This window comes from Crassostrea angulata, chromosome 1, assembly GCF_025612915.1.
Source record: "Crassostrea angulata isolate pt1a10 chromosome 1, ASM2561291v2, whole genome shotgun sequence".
NCBI classification, from domain to species: Eukaryota; Metazoa; Mollusca; class Bivalvia; order Ostreida; family Ostreidae; genus Magallana; species Magallana angulata.
In genome coordinates, this window is record NC_069111.1 from 46,591,501 (window position 1) to 46,609,860 (window position 18,360).

At 33.7% G+C, this 18,360-nt stretch overlaps 3 protein-coding genes and 1 long non-coding RNA gene across 5 annotated transcripts; 1 reads left to right on the top strand and 3 right to left on the bottom strand.

Annotated features, from left to right (window-relative positions):
• Positions 1 to 1,078: 1,078 nt before the first annotated feature.
• Positions 1,079 to 5,008, bottom strand: LOC128183796 (uncharacterized). The gene is made up of 2 exons (XM_052852956.1): positions 4,205 to 5,008; positions 1,079 to 3,827 (listed from the first exon to the last, which is right to left on the bottom strand). The coding sequence occupies exons 1-2, from the start codon at positions 4,956 to 4,958 to the stop codon at positions 3,415 to 3,417; spliced, it is 1,167 nt and encodes a 388-aa protein (XP_052708916.1). The 5' UTR covers positions 4,959 to 5,008; the 3' UTR covers positions 1,079 to 3,414.
• Positions 5,009 to 5,109: 101 nt separating this feature from the next.
• On the top strand, positions 5,110 to 6,700 carry LOC128183836 (uncharacterized). The gene is made up of 2 exons (XR_008243654.1): positions 5,110 to 5,765; positions 5,965 to 6,700. It is a non-coding gene; the product is annotated as an uncharacterized LOC128183836 (long non-coding RNA).
• Positions 6,701 to 6,851: 151 nt separating this feature from the next.
• On the bottom strand, positions 6,852 to 10,590 carry LOC128183822 (protein FAM167A-like). The gene is made up of 2 exons (XM_052852983.1): positions 9,025 to 10,590; positions 6,852 to 8,048 (listed from the first exon to the last, which is right to left on the bottom strand). Exons 1-2 carry the CDS (start codon positions 9,391 to 9,393, stop codon positions 7,794 to 7,796), a joined length of 624 nt encoding a protein of 207 aa, XP_052708943.1. The 5' UTR covers positions 9,394 to 10,590; the 3' UTR covers positions 6,852 to 7,793.
• Positions 10,591 to 10,722: 132 nt separating this feature from the next.
• Positions 10,723 to 16,497, bottom strand: LOC128183806 (protein FAM167A-like). 2 transcript variants are annotated; one of them, XM_052852973.1, is made up of 3 exons: positions 16,351 to 16,497; positions 12,051 to 12,647; positions 10,723 to 11,022 (listed from the first exon to the last, which is right to left on the bottom strand). In XM_052852973.1, exons 2-3 carry the CDS (start codon positions 12,498 to 12,500, stop codon positions 10,771 to 10,773), a joined length of 702 nt encoding a protein of 233 aa, XP_052708933.1. In that variant the 5' UTR covers positions 12,501 to 12,647; positions 16,351 to 16,497; the 3' UTR covers positions 10,723 to 10,770. The 2 variants fall into 2 exon arrangements, with proteins under 2 accessions (XP_052708933.1, XP_052708926.1); XM_052852966.1 differs by lacking the exon at positions 16,351 to 16,497 and adding an exon at positions 14,567 to 14,709.
• Positions 16,498 to 18,360: the final 1,863 nt, after the last annotated feature.

The following is an 18,360-nucleotide window of genomic DNA, read 5'->3' on the forward strand; positions in this document are numbered from 1 at the left end:
ATAACCAGTGTTATTTCGTTTACATCAACTGAAGAATATTCTTCCGGTATATATAGTTGATAGAGAAAAGCCCCAAAAGATTGGCCTGGTTACATAAGACTTGAGGTTTTGGTTCTCTTAAAGTGGTTTTAATACATATTTCGGCAAACTTTTTAAAAAATCCCCGTGTAACAGTGAATTTGCAGTGAAATATAAAGGTTATCACCGAACTTTGATCATTATTAATTTGAAATATTTATTCAATCAGTGCTTACTATCTATTCTAGGTATATATTACTATAGTCAGGTACTCCTTGCACAATCGCGCTGAAACATATAGTTCTATTCATGAACAGCAGATACATCATTACAACAATTTATCATATATAAGTATGTATAGAACCATTTTAACAAGAGCTTGGACGTTGGGTAGTTGTGTCAAACATCAATGTGACGTAGGCCTATCTATTGCATTGTAGGCCACTCAGTCATGGTTCTTTGAAATCAACAAGATTTGTCTGGCTTTTGAGCTAATGCTACGCAATCGATGTAAATTTCGCTTGAAACCAGCGTCATTTTAACTTGTTTTGATGCAAGAAATAGATAGTTACATCCTACTGAAAGTCCAAGGCCTTGTTAAAATGGTTCTAATACTAGTACGTGTTAAAAAAATAGCCAAGAAATGTAAATGTGAAGTATTCATACTCCTACGCTAGCTGCTTTCTTAGTCTTTTCCATGAAAATATAGTAGAAGTTTACTGGCGTATACATTACATAGCATAAATTTAACAGTAATTTACAATAATTGTGAGTACAGGTGGGAGGCAGGTTATATAAATATATAAATTATAAAGTGAAAGAACACATATCAATTAGACAAACAAAGGAGTAATTGTATAAACTTAATTTATGCTTATTCACGTCTGGTGATAAAGTTATCCCTCTTATTGAAACATTCGTACACATATTTACCAATATAGGTCATTCTTCGATTGATAATTTTCGCTAATGAATATTGCTTATATCATTACAATAGTTCTATTACTGTTGTATACATGAGTGTATTTTTTCTCTCGTCGGAATGGTTAAGCAACACCTGCACAGTATTTCATTTATTCACTCAAAACCATTTCAAACATGAGGACAAATATAAGATTAAAATATACATATAAATTGGGTCAGAGGTACAAAAGTATAAACATGTATAATTATAAGGTTTATATATTTAAGTTGAAACTCATGGAGGACAGACTGCCTCGTATATCTTTGTTATAAACATACACAATTTTCTCAACAATTTCATGTTACATGTTGTGATAAGGTACGAACATTTGAGCACAATTGGTCTAGCCGAGAATGTTTGCGTGGACCCTGAGGTCCAAGCAGAAAATATATAAGCGAGGTTATTCCGGATGCTATGGGGAAAATTCAGCCTGCGCATGAGCTAGCCTGGTTCCTGTGCGTAATGGGTAGCTCAGGGAACCAGGCTAGCACACGTTTATCTGAATCGGGTTCGGGATTCCATGCCATATGTGCATAAGTTCAAAGGCGCTGTAATTGTAAAGTTGTCGGTAAACAGTACAGAAAACAAAGTATTCCTTTTAAAGAAATAATCGGCATGTGATATGAACTGTTAGTATTATTAAATAAGTTGATGGTATGCCGAAACTACAACATCCATCAAATAGCATAATTTGCAATGTTTTGTTGTTTTCTGAATACACATGTAACTTAACTTTACTTTTATAGTAGGCGAGGCTAGAGTACTTCCCGATTAAAATTTTTATAAGGATTTAAGAATGATTGAATAATTATGTCACTGTTTACAAGTTAAAATCTCAATAAAAATGAATCAAAATATGAAATTAATTTACACAAAGCTGTCATTGCATAGTTAACAAAGTAGTGCGAATCATAATGTGTGCGCAAATAGTAGAATTCGCCGAATACCTGATACTATACATGCAATCCTCATTAATAGATAGATCATAATTAATTTAGAAGTATGACCCTTTTAAATTCTGAGATAAAAAGTCGGGCTATACATATACGTAATCCAACGTACAAATTTAGTGGTTAAAGCAGGGGGCTAGAGTCGGTGGAATCTCTGATAATCTTAAAGCTTTCACGTTTTCGTTGGAAACACTTGCAAATGGTCAACGTATTGTAGTCCTTTTTTAAAGGACAGCAACTTGTTTATCTATAAACTTGTTCCGGACTTGTGGTATTGCATCAGATTCTAAAATATAATGAAGTTCATCGGCTATACGTTTTGTGTTACAGAGAGGACAAAATCCTTCATTTAATGGAATACCTTCCCATCTTCCGAGTTCAACTGGTAGATAGTGATTTGAAGTACGAAATTTTACAAGAATTTTTCTGAATTTCAGGGGTAATATATCTAAATATCTTTCCTATCCAAAATATGTTTTAAAAAATTTATATGTAACTCCTTTTGATGAATTATTTATATCAGCATGCCAAGAAGATGGGGGAATAAGATGGCGCAAATGCCCATTCGGTTTAGTAGTGAAATTTGAATTTATTTTTTCCCATTTACATCTATTCATATATATAATAATACAAGTTTGCAAAAGCAAAATTTCTCACTATTGTCAGTTACCATATGCCATGTATTCTAACCCCTGAGCCATTTCAGACACAACAAGGTGGGCTTTTTAAATATAATGTGCGACTTTGGTCACGAACTACCGGACTTGTATTATTTTTTCAAAACGTTCAACTGTTGGGATACAAAATGATATTTTACATGTATAGTGGGTCATTTCTCCACGTTTTTGTTGATTGAAATAGGTTTGTTTTCCAATAGACCTTAATTAGACTATGAGAAAAATATGGAGCACAGACCCACTCTATAAAAGAAAATGCCTTGAAGTTCTAAAAAATGACACTATTTGCAGGCTTTTACGTATTCGCCTGTTGAGTCAATATATTCCAAGTATTGAACATACCAATAGGTTAAAAATCAACGATTCGTTAAACATATATTGTTTTAAATGATTTTTTTTATACATAAAATTTATTGATACTTTAATTTTTCAGTAGCCTGTCCGACCGTGTATGGGCATTTACACATCTTATCCACCCATCTTCTTTGAACAAATTGATCTTGTAATCTCAATCTCAATTTTGGCCAGTTTTCGGACAGAAACAAGCCAGTTCAAGAAAAGTTTACATTCTCTTCCTCAAATGTACAAGATGGCCGCACATCCCCCTTAAATTGGACTTCGAGTGCTAAAGAATTTAACAAAACAAAAAGAAAAACAAGCAATAATAAGTATATAAAACTTTACAGTATTTTTATCAAAAAAAACAAAAAAAAAACAAACCCGAAAATAAATGTACATTTTCAAATTCATGAGAAGATGCTTTGTATTCTGTTTCAATTTGCAGGGATATCATTCAGTCTTTCAATTAGGATATCTTCCAGCCAGAAAACGTTGAGGCGCACTCGAACTCAACATAGAGCCTTCCGTTTCCGGGCCCCCGGAGCTGCGTCCTGACGAACACCTGGTCCCCTTCCTGGGCGTTCACGACAATGATCCCTGTTTCTGTATCCGCATCCCCCGTCTCTTGTGTATCGCTCAAAGTTCCTCCGAATATTGTTCCCGCCACAACGATTTCCAGGCGAACGTATTCCTCCACGTAACTGAACGTAGTCCAAGTAAACACGTAAGTGCCTGACTCCGGCACGGTGAAGATTCCGGTGGACTCGTTATAGCCATTGCCGTTGTTGGTCTTTATTTCGTCGTATACGATCCGTTGATGAGGGCCTTGTATGGGAATCACTGTAGTCATGGAGGCGTAAAAAGACGGAGGGGTTTCATCTGTAAAACATAGATACTTAGATTAAACTAATTTAATGATAACTTAACGTCTCAGCGAGAAAAAATTGCAACAGTTGAAACGGTTTGTTAAGTTAGAATCGCCCTGTAGAACAAAACAAACTTGTTCATAGCATGATACATGTACAGTGTATATTTATGTATCAACAAAATATTAAATATCTGCAGAGATAAAAACAGCTGCAGGTATGTAGCTCCCGGTCTGAAAAAAAAAATCGGATGGACAACCTGGGTCGGTTCGTCTGTCGGAATTTTATCCTACCGAGAGCTACAGACCTGCAGGTAGTATAATGGTAGAAAGTAAAAAATTAAACAAATACTATTACATAAAATATATTTTGTATATTAATGGTGTGTACCTTTCGTGTCGTTGGTAGTGTATTGTAAATTTACTAGTTCGGTCTCCAAGACCCCGATTTTTTGATTCAGTTTGTTATCCATCTCTTGTACTGCTGTATTCGTTACAACCAGAGAGTCCTTCACCTCTTTGACGTCACTGTCTATTTTGAACTCAAGGGCCATTTTGTTTGTTTTGACCTCGTTCTCAAGGCCATTTATTTTATTCACTGAAGACTTGAGGGTGGACTCCAGTTGTGATATATCGCCATGCTGAGGGGTCAAGGCCAAAGTTTCCTCTAGAACAGTAAACCTGTCATCCATTGTAGCTTTGATCAGCGACTGATTCGACTCAATCTTAGTTACAGTGTCATTGAGAGAAACAAAATTCTGGGTCCATTTTGCATCCTGGCTTTCTAGCATTAGTTTACTTTGTGTCACATTTTTAACTACTTTTTGCTCCAATTCAAGCAATTCCTTTTGAAGACTGCCTAGCTTTCTATACTCCAGTATTTTTATTTCGTTTTTCAATATCAAATCCTCTTGTGGCAATGTCTCTTGCATTTTTCTTAAATCGGACCTCAGAACTTCTATTGTGTCGTTTTGTTTTTCAATCAAATGCTCCAACGCAATGTTTTTATTCTCCAGAGAGGTAACTTTTCTTCCCAGCTCATCGAGTCTGTTAAATATTTCGGTGGTAGTGGAGTCGTCTACATCTGCTAATACCACTGAAACGAACAGAATCACAATGTTGAAGAAAATGAAAAGCACAGCCATGTTTGTGGTGTATCTGACCGGTATCTGCAGTACTAAATAAAAATGTGAAGTGTTATTTTCTAATTGAGGACATACTTCCTTTCTAATGAATTTTAAAGTGGTATAAATCACGTGATCGTACAGCAATTAAACTTTCACCAAGAATGCATAAGAATAACACGTTGCTGATGGTCCTCCTTGGGTCAGGTTCTACGCTTCTTTCCTCATCTCGATGATTGGTACTTAAAGTGGCTGTAGAAATTAAACACAATATAGCCGTGTTTCATTTTTTAAGATATCAACTAAACCGTAAGGAAGAAGTGATGTAAGCTTGATGTAGTACAAATAATGTGCCAATGTACATGTACCTCATTAAAAGTGACTTTTGTATGATTTCGTTCTTTGATTTAAACTAACTTAGATTATCTTTCATGTGCATTTTTCATATCAACTCTTCTCTTTTTCCTTGTCTGCGATTAGTGAATGATTTTATTATTGCATTTGACTGAACAAACAAACTCTTCAAACACACTACACAAATAAACCGTGGAGTTTAAAATCTAAACACATAACAATTATCTGTCTTTGTGATCCGAACGAATGAACCCAATCGTTTACGAAAGTTGAGTATTGAATCCATGATCAGTCTGCAAAATGTACGGGCAAGTCTACTTGATGTTGAGATGTTTTTAAGACGTTTTGTGTGAACATTCGTCATTCATTGGTACTAAGTAGAAATGCACGCATTTATTTTTGAAATGGCTGTCACAAGACATTGATATTGATCTATGCAAAAATGACCCAGCGGAAGAACAAAGTCCAACATATGTAAGTTTTAACTTTTATTATTCCTGTTATCATTATTCCTGTTATCATTTAAATACTTTCACATATTTGTTTCATGAAAGCCATCATGCTTGATACATACAGTAGTATTACACAAATTGTTAAACAATTAAGCTATCAATATCTATGTAAACGATGATGATCTAGCTCACATTGTAGCGCTTCCATTATTTTGGTTTAGTGCAGCTGATAAACAACGTCCACTTGCCGGATCATTTGTGTTCTGGGGGAATCCACATAGTTTCAAAGAATTTTCCAATGTACAAGACTTGTTACCCGAGGTACATGTAGTTCCAGTTTCAAATAAAACTGATTCAAAAAGAGAAGGGAGGTCATACGGAATTGGTCCAAACCACCAAATTCATTTCTACGATTACGTTCATGAGGCAAAGTACCATAGCTACGAGAAAATACATTGTTATCAACCAATTAGCAAAGACTACGTATTACGTGACTACACATTGTGTCACGAGTACAAGCGAGTTCACGAATACGATGATCCTTGGGAATACTTGGATTATGTTGACTACAGACCAAATTTAAAGAGATGTAGGTGTAAACCGAAAGGCAGTACGTATCTTAAGGTCAAACCAAAAGCTAAATGATTCCCAAGATTACGTACAATCCGCGGGTAATGTTTTCAAAATGATAGAGAGAATGGCCGGATACCAAGTCGCAGGAAAGATAACTCTAGTCACTTTGTATTGTCAAGTTGGTGTGCATCGAATTCCACGTACAGAAATAATGGACCATAACAAACACAACTTTACCGATTTTTAAAAAAAATTATCTAGAATAATTATATTATTTACGAAACATCCAACTGTTCAAGATATGTAACTTGTTCAACTATAAGCTTGTTGAAGAGAAAATTAATACATGGCTTTTGAATAAAATCAAATGAGAAAAACGCTTAATATAGTGTGTGCTTTACTTATTGTTATATGAGTTTACAATCAAATGATATTAAAGTTTTGGTTGATAAAACATTTTAAACTGCAATTACTACATATTCATGCATGCTCATTTATTTCCAAATTCATGCGTGTTTACTACTTTATATAATTATACGTTTATTATATACTAGTAAATGTTGAATTTTACTTTATAAATAATCAAACGAAAATGTGTATACAAAGGTATGTAAATGTGTTGAAAGGAAATCTTCATATAAGTGGACATGTGTATTGAGGGAAAATAATGTTTTAAAGCTTAGATAAAAGATTAAATTCAAAGCAAAAATTTATTACAATTAACCATTGTCAAAATATTACAGATTTTACAAGTTTAAAATTGTATACGTAGGCAATCTCAAATATTGACTACCCAGTGATCATGTTAATAACAACACACTTAATAAAGAAAATAAACATGCAAATGCCTGCAAATCCCATACCAAGTGGCTCCGTAAACAAAATATTTAAATGTTAAGTTCTTGAGTAAATACCATTGTAGGATCGGTTTTGCTGTCTCATGGTCAAGTTTAAAGACAGCAGACTGCAAAGTTAGGTTAAATGTTAATGAACTTCTACATAATGACAACCCTGGGGGTCAGGGATAGACGGTGACGGATTGTCTTTTTGCCCTAGGGAAGTGATCAAAAATTAAATTCTCAAAAATCGCTGACAACCCGATTAAAAAATCACGGAACTTTCAGCTGTATTTCTATAAATGTATGGACATAGCTTAACGAGACAATGGAAAGGTATCAGTTATATAGAAACGTCTTTACTAAAAAAATAAACTTAAGCCTTGAACTGTATGTGTGTTAACAACAACTATCATAAAAAGGCACCTCCTTCTCTAAAAAGGGGATATAGAAAGTTTTCCTAGAGTAAAATACTTTAAAAGTATGAAGTCTCAATTCATATTTGATGCAGATTTTACATTACAACCTTTTTTCCCATAAGTTGTTATTGACGGTTTTTAATCTTTCAAAATTTAACTAAATGTAGCTAAACTACACATTTAATAATGATAAAGTGTTTAGATAAATACTAAGATACTGGGTTACAGAACAGAGTATTTTCTATGGCACAGATTCAATTTTGTGAGTCCTAGATCCACCAGGGACGTTTCCGTCTCTGAGGCCAGCGGTAGGTCCGAGATTCGTTTGATCTCGTCCACCTCCTGGAGGTCCATGGCGGCGTCCTGTAGCGTGAGCTCGTGGAACTGCCAGCTCCACTCTAGTTTCAGTTTCTGGATCTCGCTGTGGATGGTCAGGAACTGTCGGGCCAGGTCCTCGTCTTGTTCCCTCATCTTTGTCTGAAAAATCGGGAGAGGAATTATTTTAATACATTAGACATGCAAAAAACTAGAGAAAAGTTCGCAAAGACGTTGAGGAGAGGTCGCGGTGTCTGCACCCCCTCCCGATTTAATTTAAACATTTTTGGGGAAAATAAACGATCCGCTCTTTCATTAATATCTCTCAATTGTCCTTCATAAACATAAATGAATACATACATAAAGAAATGCACTTTTTCAAATTTACTCAAACTTGTTTGTGATTTATTTTCTGTTTGTCGCACACGCCTTTAAAATGCAATATACGTCTAAAACGTTTTGACTGGGTATTATGAAATAAATATCTGTAACTCATATCAATCGAAAACTAATATAAAGCTGTAAATGTATGTATCTCTTATTTGATTGGTACCTCATATATTCATTCGGTATTACGAATATTTATTTTTACTTTCTTGTGAAAATAGATGATAAATGTACAGTTTCACAAATTCTGAATCTTTTTACAAAATCACATACAAGAGAATCTCTGATTTGATATGTATGATAATTCATAATTTACGATAGCTACAACCAGTAATGTCGTCTAAAAAATGTGAGCAGGGGAAAAAGCTGATATTAAAATTATGAGAACACAATGAAAATGTGATGTTGTGTAAACAGTGCCGAGAGTAATTGTACTTTCGTATTGTAAACCTTTTTGATGCTTTTTTATTACTGAAGCAGATGTTACTATTGATCAAAATAATTTAATACATAATATGATAATAATATGCATGTGTGGATTATGATTCATCATTGCTATTTAATGCTTTTAACGATACGTATACAGGTGTATACAGTTCATATATGAAGTTACGTGAACTAATGTTGATATCACTGAGATTTTAAACCGTGGTGAAATTAAAAATGGTCTACGTGGATGTGCACAGGAAGTACGGCTATCTATATCTTACTGATATGCTACCGAGTGATTATAAGAAATATATATTCATACCAGCTCTTCTCTAATCCATTTTAAAGAATTGTTAATTCTACTGACATCTTCGTCAGTCGGAACACCTTTGAAGTTATTATCCACCTCACATATTGAATCTTTCGAATGGTATTTCCCAATGCCTGCCCTCCATTCTGCGTAACTTTGTCTCCTTGTGTCCAGACGCAGTTTTCTGGTTTTACATTTCAACCTGAACAAGTACATGTATATATCTACAGAATGGATCTGGCCCATGGCCTTCAAATCACTGGATGACAAGGACTGTCTGATTTTTGTCTTCTCAGAAACAGGTAAAGCTAGCATTGGCGTCCATGGTAACGCGTCCTCTCGAGCATCATCCAGATCGGCAGCGGAAAAGTTTTTCCGCATTTTCCTATAAGGTTATATCTAACCGTCCAAGCTAGTTTATAAACTTATATCCACCTGACCAAGATTCAATTCTCAAACGACAACCGCAAAACCCGTTATAGCACCTGCGTATGTAGGATAAATCTCTTAATTCTTTCAGAGTAAATTTAACTTTCAGATCTGATTACTTCTTATTGTTCTGATTGAAGCAGAATATCTAGTATTTCCACATTATTCTTTATTGGAGCGAGTTATATAGTGACAAACGCTGCACACCATATGGGGGTCAGGCATACAAAACTAAGAGCCCAGTTAGTCTCAGTTCAGGACACAGAGACTTTCTGAAACAAAAGGTACATACTTTTCATTTACGTCGCGATATAACACAAATCTTAAGAACAAACGTTTATTTGCACCTTTGTCCAAGTTCATTGTCTCATCTCTTCACCTCCATTCGCCCTGAACAAGTCAATGGAAACAAAATATTTCAATTTAATTGGGAAACGTTTGTGAATATGAAGGACATATATACAAAACGTTAAGCCTGGATTACAATTATAATTGTGAATGAATATTTTTGGGGGAGAATTAAGCCAAGCCAATTTAATTCATATTATGTTTTATACATTGTAGTATTACCTAGTCATTTATATGTTGCAATAAATGACAATTATACATAATCTGGGAGTTTGCTTTAATTTTTTCTCTCTTTGAATTACATGTATCATTAAATCAAATTCTATAAAAGAAAAACAAGCTTCGAAATGTCAAAATCTTTTTTCCCGTGCAATGAAGAAAATATGTGGACATCAATATATTTGCGGTTCATGTTTGTGAATAAAAAAATTGCAATATTAAATAAACATGTAGAAAAGTTCAAGCGATCGGATTGCAAATAATGTTTGAGTAAGAAATCATTCGATTGACCATGCAATGTTTAACATTCCAGTATAATTGTTTCCATGCAGCATCAATACGTTATGATTGGCCGATAAAATGGAATTCATGTATAATTAATTTATATGTGAATATCAACAATAAAAAAAGACATTTTAATGATTAATGATTAATCATGATTCTTTTTATCGCTCACCAATATCAAAGAATAGGCTACATGATCAGGGACGTATATACGTCCCTGATATGATAAAGTAAAAAACTTGGTGAATTTAACACTGAATGTACATTATTGCATTTGGAGAACACATTAGTTTTCTAAATATCAATGTTCGTTTGGCAATCATGCATTTAACAGAATAATAAATGTTTTCCTTTTTAATAATACAGCTGACTGATTCCTAACAATAAAAGCATTATAATTATTTGCATTTTGGAAACGCATGCACTTCGCTGGGATGAAAATTTAATTCCTTCTAAACACACGATAATGCATTTGATTTAACACGTCGAAAATCTCCTGGCGGTCAAATTGTAAGAGGTGACCCCCAGGTGTTTCAAGGGATTTTCCACAGTGTCCACATGGAGATCACTTATGTCTTTCAGTTGTTGAATTTCCTCCATATCTTTTGTGACGTCATCCAGCATTTCCCTATGCTCTTGACAACTCCGGTTGAGTTTCAGTTTGTGGATATCATGACGTAATGAGAGCAGCGTTCTCGCCAGGGCTTGGTCTTGCGACCTCATTGCTCGCTGAAATAAAAATAACAAACACCGGGGTTATACAAAAAGTCGTAAAGATAAACTTATCTGTGAATATATTACTTTGAAATTCGTCAAAATTGAGGTAGACTTTGCTTCGCTTCCTTAACGTCCATGACATTATAAAGCTTTGTTGTGCAATTGAAGTAAAGGGTTCAAACTGCAGAGAATGGCATTTCAATTGCAGAAAATGACACATTCAATATCTTAGTACTTGTTGCTTTGTTTATAAACATTTAGAACTTTAAAGTCCAAAAATATCAAAGGAGTAATTTGCAGCCTTCTATCACTCTAATGTATATATAAGTGTTTAAGTTTCAGTATTTAAAATACTCAAGCGCATTTAATCTTCAGTTGGTTTGTTTACTTTTTGTGCTGTGCGCCAGTGGTTCTCCATTCACTTTAAAAAATGTAAAGATTTTTATCTATGAATGTTTATGATCATGTTGAATCTTCAATTCGCCATGACATTCCATTATGAGTAACAAAACTTGTTTAACCTGTTCTGTAAATTATGTGATTATGTATTTTATTGTTGGTTTTATACATCAATTTTCGCAAAAAAATCATTTCTAAATCATTTTTAGGACACAATTTTATTAGAATTAAATTATCACAATTTTTAAAATCAAATTATATGTAAAAGGAGATAAAAGTGCATGATGTTGAAATGAAAAAAATAGTAACTTGTTTGAGAATATATTTCCCTATGTTTAAAAATTTGACATTTTTATACAATATTTTTATAGGTCGACATGAAAAATGCTAATGAAGCAAACACTTCAGATTATAAAGAAATGGAATAGGGTATTTGATACATGTACGAGCTAATTGGTTCATTTTAATAAAAGAAATCCCTCTTTCTGTAGTAAGAAAGACTGCTGGCTTCTTATGATAACATAGCGTTTACAATAGATTAACATTTTCAAAATTGATAAGATAGTTTGTTAAACCATTGCGGGTGTACAATGAAACATATTTGGAAACAAGTCAACAATGTAGTAGTGTGAAGAACTTACTAATTCGTCTTTAATCCACACTAAGGCTTCATTTATTTTATGCTTTCTATCCTCAGTCAACACATCGTTACCATTGTGGTCAAAGTCCACTTTTAAGTCTGGCCTTGACCTCCGACGAGGTCGGTCAAGATATTGTTCCTTCCATTCCACAATGCTCGACCTTCTGGTCGCCAGCCGTAGTCTATTTGCTGTCACCTTCAAGTGCGCTAAATCCGTCTCACTTCCGCTTCTCGATGACGTCACAGAAGACACATCGTCATTATCACTAGCTTGATTTGAATCATCACAACATGTGACAGTGATGGACGGCAGAATGAGATCTTTTTCTTCGTCATTGTTGTTGGATTCATCGATGACGGACAGAGAAGGACGCCTATATTCTTTCATTGGAGAGGAATGTTCCAGTCTTCCTTCACTGATGTCTGTATTCAATGGTGGCACATGTAACATTGATATTCATTTGTTGGCGATTCCATTGATATCTTTGGAATTCATAATTTGATTCATTTCCTTTTTATCAAGATTCTTCACAGTAAAGGCGGTGAACGTCTTCTAAAATTTAAAGCTTATTGGGGAACTTCTCCTGGTCTGTACTTGCTACAAAAATTAGAAATAGAAAATTAAATATTATTTACAATTCCTCTTTTTCCTAAACAAGCAAAATGATTTTCTGAAATAGACAAGATAGCGCGACAAATTTGGAGCATTAAATTACTTTTGAAATCCTTTTATATCCTCCAATTATAGGAATTTGTTAAGTCATTTAAACATTCAATCAACCTGTGAATTGATGTTCGAACAAATGTCACAAAAGATTATGTTACAGAACACAATAAAGGTAACCAGGCTATCTACATTCCGCTGTGGTCCATGAACTGCGATTTAAATCGCTCAGTTAAAGACAATGAGGAATAAATAACAACAATGTCAGTGGGGTTAAACTAATTGGCTACATAATGGTGATTATAATAGGTTCTCTCTTTTGGAAAAATTACGACTTCGTGCCCTGCATACTTTGATGTGACAGCATCTAATTGGGTTAACCTGCCTCGCTTCCTCGTCCCCACGACTTTGATTTTACTTTAATTATGCAATGTACAATTTCCATTACCTGTCCGTTTCTTATCAAATGCATCATGTTACCTGTATCTCGAAAGATTTGTTCTTGTTATCTTGTATGTTTAGTTGGATCTCAAAATACGACATTTGTCAACAGGTACGCAATGTCTGACTGAAGAGTTATGTAACCAAGAAAATAAGTTTGTCTGAATTTTAAACGCTCTGTTCAATCCTTCTATACTTTACGTAAGCTTCAATAAGTTAAAGCTTATGTTAATTACATTAGGATTCCAGTGTTTCTAATCTTTCAGTAAGTTAATTGGTAAAAATAGGATTATCTCTTCTTCTTTTTTTTTTTATCTCGACCGTTATTAATTACTCAGCCCCCTAATCCCTTGTTGTTGAATTTAACGAACTTTAAATATGCGTATAATAATTATTCAACAATTTTTAAAAGCGTCGTTCCTTAAATAAGGACAAATTACAATGGATAGCAATAAATGTAAAAAATGACTCTGATCTTTTGCCACCCTTTCTATAGTGTTCGCCAAGAGAGACTCAAAAATAATTACCGGTTTAATTACAAAACCACTGTAATTCAATAGTCCAGGTGTCGGTAAAAATGAAAGATTGGGAGAAAAAAACTGAAGTGTTTGTTAAAAGCTTACAAGACATACCATGTTTACATTGGGGACGAGAAGTAATTATAAAGAAGAATGAAGAAAAGCGTGTGTTCTCTCCCGGAGTTAACTAGATCTGTGTATTGCAATGGCAATAACAAAGCATTCAGTCTGGTGCATACTTGTACAGGTAAAATCATCCATAGAAAGCTCGACCAAGGTCTGGATTTAGAAGAATAATGCCAAGATACAGTGTTAGAATTAAATTCAATGCATCATTGTAATCATCTGATTTTTTAGTGGAATTTAGACCTTGTCTGAAAATGCACCCTAGTAATTACGATGATAAGGGACTATTGACTGATAGAAAAAAATGTATGGTTTAATTTAAGTGATTTAAAAAAATCATCTTATGACCTTTTATACACAGTAAGATCGATAAATATTCTATAAAATGATACATATTGCAATTTACTTCTCCGATTTTATGGCGATTCAAAAATTAATATGTTTGAAAATTATACATCAATACCATTAATTACAACTAAATTTTCAAAATGAAAAATGGTCAGCAAATGCATACCCCCCTCCCCCCCCCCCATTTTCCACAATGTTTATACATTTTCTCTCGTTTAGAGTAAAGATGATGAATGTTGAACCCTAATAATTCAGGGTGTTACATGTATATAATAAATTATTTTTTTGAAATTAAAAACTTAAAAAACTAATTCTAATTATAATATGTTCAAAATGTTATAATATCAATTACCTTTTAGTAATACCGGAAACAAATAGAATCTGAATAAAAATAAATCAAATGAAAGAAAATAAATGTACCTTTTTGGATAAAACAAAAGTGTCCACAATTGCAATTTTCCTTAAGATCAGACCAACTTAAGAATCAGAGAGCAAACTCATAAAGAAGTCAAGCACTCGACGTCGTACAAGAACTCCTTTTAAAGGACCTCTAAAGTGTATTTATATTTCGTGTTGGATGTAAATATTTTAAACCGTCCAATAGGATTATCATTAAATTCTGCGAAGAATAAGTACATTCATTCTTCGACAGCGAGCTGACAATTTACCTCGTTAAGATCACCAGAGGAAATTGACAAGGTTGACACAATTTATTGTTAATTATGTGGTTGCTTGTCAGCGGTCATCTGAAATGGTTACAGTTCGGCTTAAAATAACTTGAAAATTGATTCATGCATACTCTTTTTTTTTTTATAAACGGGGATAAGACACGCTCCTTTTGAAGTTTTTTCTCGTTTCTTCTGATCACGGCTACAGTAATACACGAGTCTATATCAGGCAGACAATATTCCTCCTAAATTACACTAGCATGCTATAAATTTCAGAAATTTAGACGCACGCACTTTGATGGATATATGCATAATATTTATGTTACACGAGATATGCAGACATTTTTTCCTATCCAAATCGCTGACCATTTGATTTATAGAAAGAGAATAAACATATAAAACATATGAAAAACCAAAATACACAATCTTTTCTATTCACGTAACAGTTGAAAAGAAGACCAAGTGCATGTGCATCACAGAAAGAGGACCAATAGTACAACCTGTGAATTTAAGAAACTTAATAAAATAAGATAACCTCGTAATAAAATCAGATAACCTTTTAATAAAATAAGATTCGTTCCCACCCTTTCAAATTGCCACAAGTATTGATGTCAGAAAAGGACGTAACTAAATAGGCAGGTAGACTGCTTGCCGCTCTTTTACCTTATTGTGTATATATATACGATTGTATACTTAAACAATGAAATGTTACTTGAATCAAAATTGATGTCATGAGTGCATCCATCTATCCATCCATCCATTGATCCAAAACAAAGTATATACCAGCGAAGTGTACTCGAACGTATAAACTACACTTTTCAAGAGCGTCGAAAATTCTACTTTCACATACACATGTTGCTATAATATGTTAAATATGAATATCATAAACTATATAATCATGTCTTTAGTGAAGTTAAAACATTCGTTATTTAAGCCATCTTAAGTACAATAATAGTCGTATGTGATGAAAATTGTCGACAACAAATTTCACCCAAACATTCAAATATTTATTCATTCATTCATTCATCGTACCTGTATTTGTGTCGTACCATAGGTAGATTGTATCTCAGAAAGGCCTGGGGTAATTGTTTGTTAATATCAGCATGGGGGTAGGTAAGTACAACACCATCGCATCTATCTTAAATATCCAGTGTATACAACATCCCCAGTAATGACAACAGACACACAAAGCATTCATTACCAGCGACAACAATGCATATAAGGACCAAATGAACTCAACGATTGGTAGAGAAATTACAAACATTTAGTGGTTTCGATTTAAATGACGAAATCATTATATATATTTTATTTTAAAAAATAGATATAGTTTATATATACTTGCAGCAGTTAAATAAAAGTAATGAAATATATTTTTGAGAAGATTTACATGTATTTGCATTTTATATGGATTTTTAAAAGCTTTGAGTTAATAGAATACGGTTGACGTCCTTGAGATAAAGTGTGCGTTTAGGCACTAGGAACATTTTCTAAACCGACTAAAGGATATTTTACAAAATATACAGGAAATTTGTTTACCTTTGCTAGCATGTACCAACTATTAAGACCTCGTGCTGCTTGAAGAGAACGGAATACCCCAATAAATTCATCGCCACCTCTCCCACATATATTATAACTAGGATGTTTAAGATAAGCCCTGTATTCTTCGGATGCATCGAGCGTAAAATCTTTGATAAACTGTTACAGACCCGCGGTCGTGTCACCTTAACATTTATCTATCGACACAAATTAGCGAGCTAATGCTTATCGACATGCCAAGAGACTTATCACCTTGTTTATTGATTTTAATGTGGATTATGTAAAACATAATTGCCTCAAATATGTCCCTGCAAGGTGTTGTCACCTGCACACGTGCCATTGGTTGCAATGTTTGCACATGTCTCAGCCACAGAGATTAAGAGCTCATGATTATGGACACACAGAGCAATGTAATGATGACAAACGTACAATTAAAATTAAATCCTGGGTACTTGCACGTCTAACATGCCCCCAAGGGACTATATGTTTAACAGTTTATTTTCTTTTTTATCTCTTTGGTTATTATTTACAACTTGAGAATATAACAGCAATATACAACAATTTACATTGTATAACGTGAGTAGAGAAAATAAACATTCAACATTAAAATGAAGCAATATATAGTTCTTATTAAATGTGACAAAGTGAAACATGCGTGGATATGAAAGCATCACCATACTAACTGCAATAAATATGTGCCTTCGAAAAGAACATGTCATTTTAACTCAGTAAACATAAATATACGTGCCATTTTAACTATGTGAAAATAACTTAACTATACAAAGCCAATGTATGAGGACAACAAAGATATTTCACAAAACTAGTTTATATACTGATCATTATACAAGGAGAGGATATACATAGGCTATGCCTGTTGTTCAATCCTATTCAATTTATTCAACAAAATATGTACAAATTACATTCTGATTATGAAAATGTATCAACAAAAAACGATGGTATTGAAGATAAGGGCATATACTTATTATAACTATATCTACATTATATAAAATGATTAACAATGAAGAGATGATGAAAAATTATAAATCATAAATCGCAGATACATGTAAATCGACTTATTGTAAATTAACAATTCCCTCATTTCACATAATGTAGGTCGAACATCAAAATACTGAATGCGTAATCCTGTAGTGAAATAGCAAGATCCTTAATGTGAGAAAATGATGCTATTTACTGGACCATGGGCTCAAAAATCTTCAGAAAAGGGGTGATTTTGTGTAATCACAATGAAAATCGTGAAGGCAAAACTCGTGCTGCGTCGTTGAAATGTAAATTAATGTTTTTGAAATCCGTTTATACAATTTGACAAAAAAACCTTTTTTTAATGAAAAACGTTGTATGGCATGACACATCGCTTTATTTGTACGACAAGATTTTTTTATGGAGATCTAGCACATTTAATTACGGCGGCGTGGAAGGGCCAGATGAAAAAATAAAAAATTCTTATTTGTTCGGACAAATAAGTTATTTGTTCGGACGAATTACGATTTGTTCGGACGAATAAGTTATTTGTTCGGACGAATTACGATTTGTTCGGACGAATTAGGATTTGTTCGGACGAATAAGTTATTTGTTCGGACGAATTAGGATTTGTTCGGACGAATTACATTTTTGTTCGGACAAATAATTTATTTGTTCGGACAAATAAGTTATTTGTTCGGACGAATTACGATTTGTTCGGACGAATTACGATTTGTTCGGACGAATAAGTTATTTGTTCGGACGAATTAGGATTTGTTCGGACGAATTACACATTTGTTCGGACAAATAATTTATTTGTTCGGACAAATAAGTTATTTGTTCGGACGAATTAGGATTTGTTCGGACGAATTACGATTTGTTCGGACGAATAAGTTATTTGTTCGGACGAATTACGATTTGTTCGGACGAATTAGATATTTGTTCGGACGAATTAAGATTTGTTCGGACGAATTAGGATGTCATAATCATGGATACATAAATGTGAAAAGTCAACATGATCATGCGCGGGTC

Excerpts from the sequence above, each read along its gene's own strand:
- LOC128183796 (XM_052852956.1), bottom strand. The coding sequence starts at position 4,958 with ATGGCTGTGCTTTTCATTTTCTTCAACATTGTGATTCTGTTCGTTTCA. Across the intron at positions 3,828-4,204 it reads CACTACCAACGACACGAAAG|ATGAAACCCCTCCGTCTTTT; the intron begins GTACACACCATT and ends TATGTTTTACAG.
- LOC128183806 (XM_052852973.1), bottom strand. The coding sequence starts at position 12,500 with ATGTTACATGTGCCACCATTGAATACAGACATCAGTGAAGGAAGACTG. Across the intron at positions 11,023-12,050 it reads TGTGGATTAAAGACGAATTA|CGAGCAATGAGGTCGCAAGA; the intron begins GTAAGTTCTTCA and ends TTTTTATTTCAG.
- LOC128183822 (XM_052852983.1), bottom strand. The coding sequence starts at position 9,393 with ATGCGGAAAAACTTTTCCGCTGCCGATCTGGATGATGCTCGAGAGGAC. Across the intron at positions 8,049-9,024 it reads AATGGATTAGAGAAGAGCTG|ACAAAGATGAGGGAACAAGA; the intron begins GTATGAATATAT and ends CCGATTTTTCAG.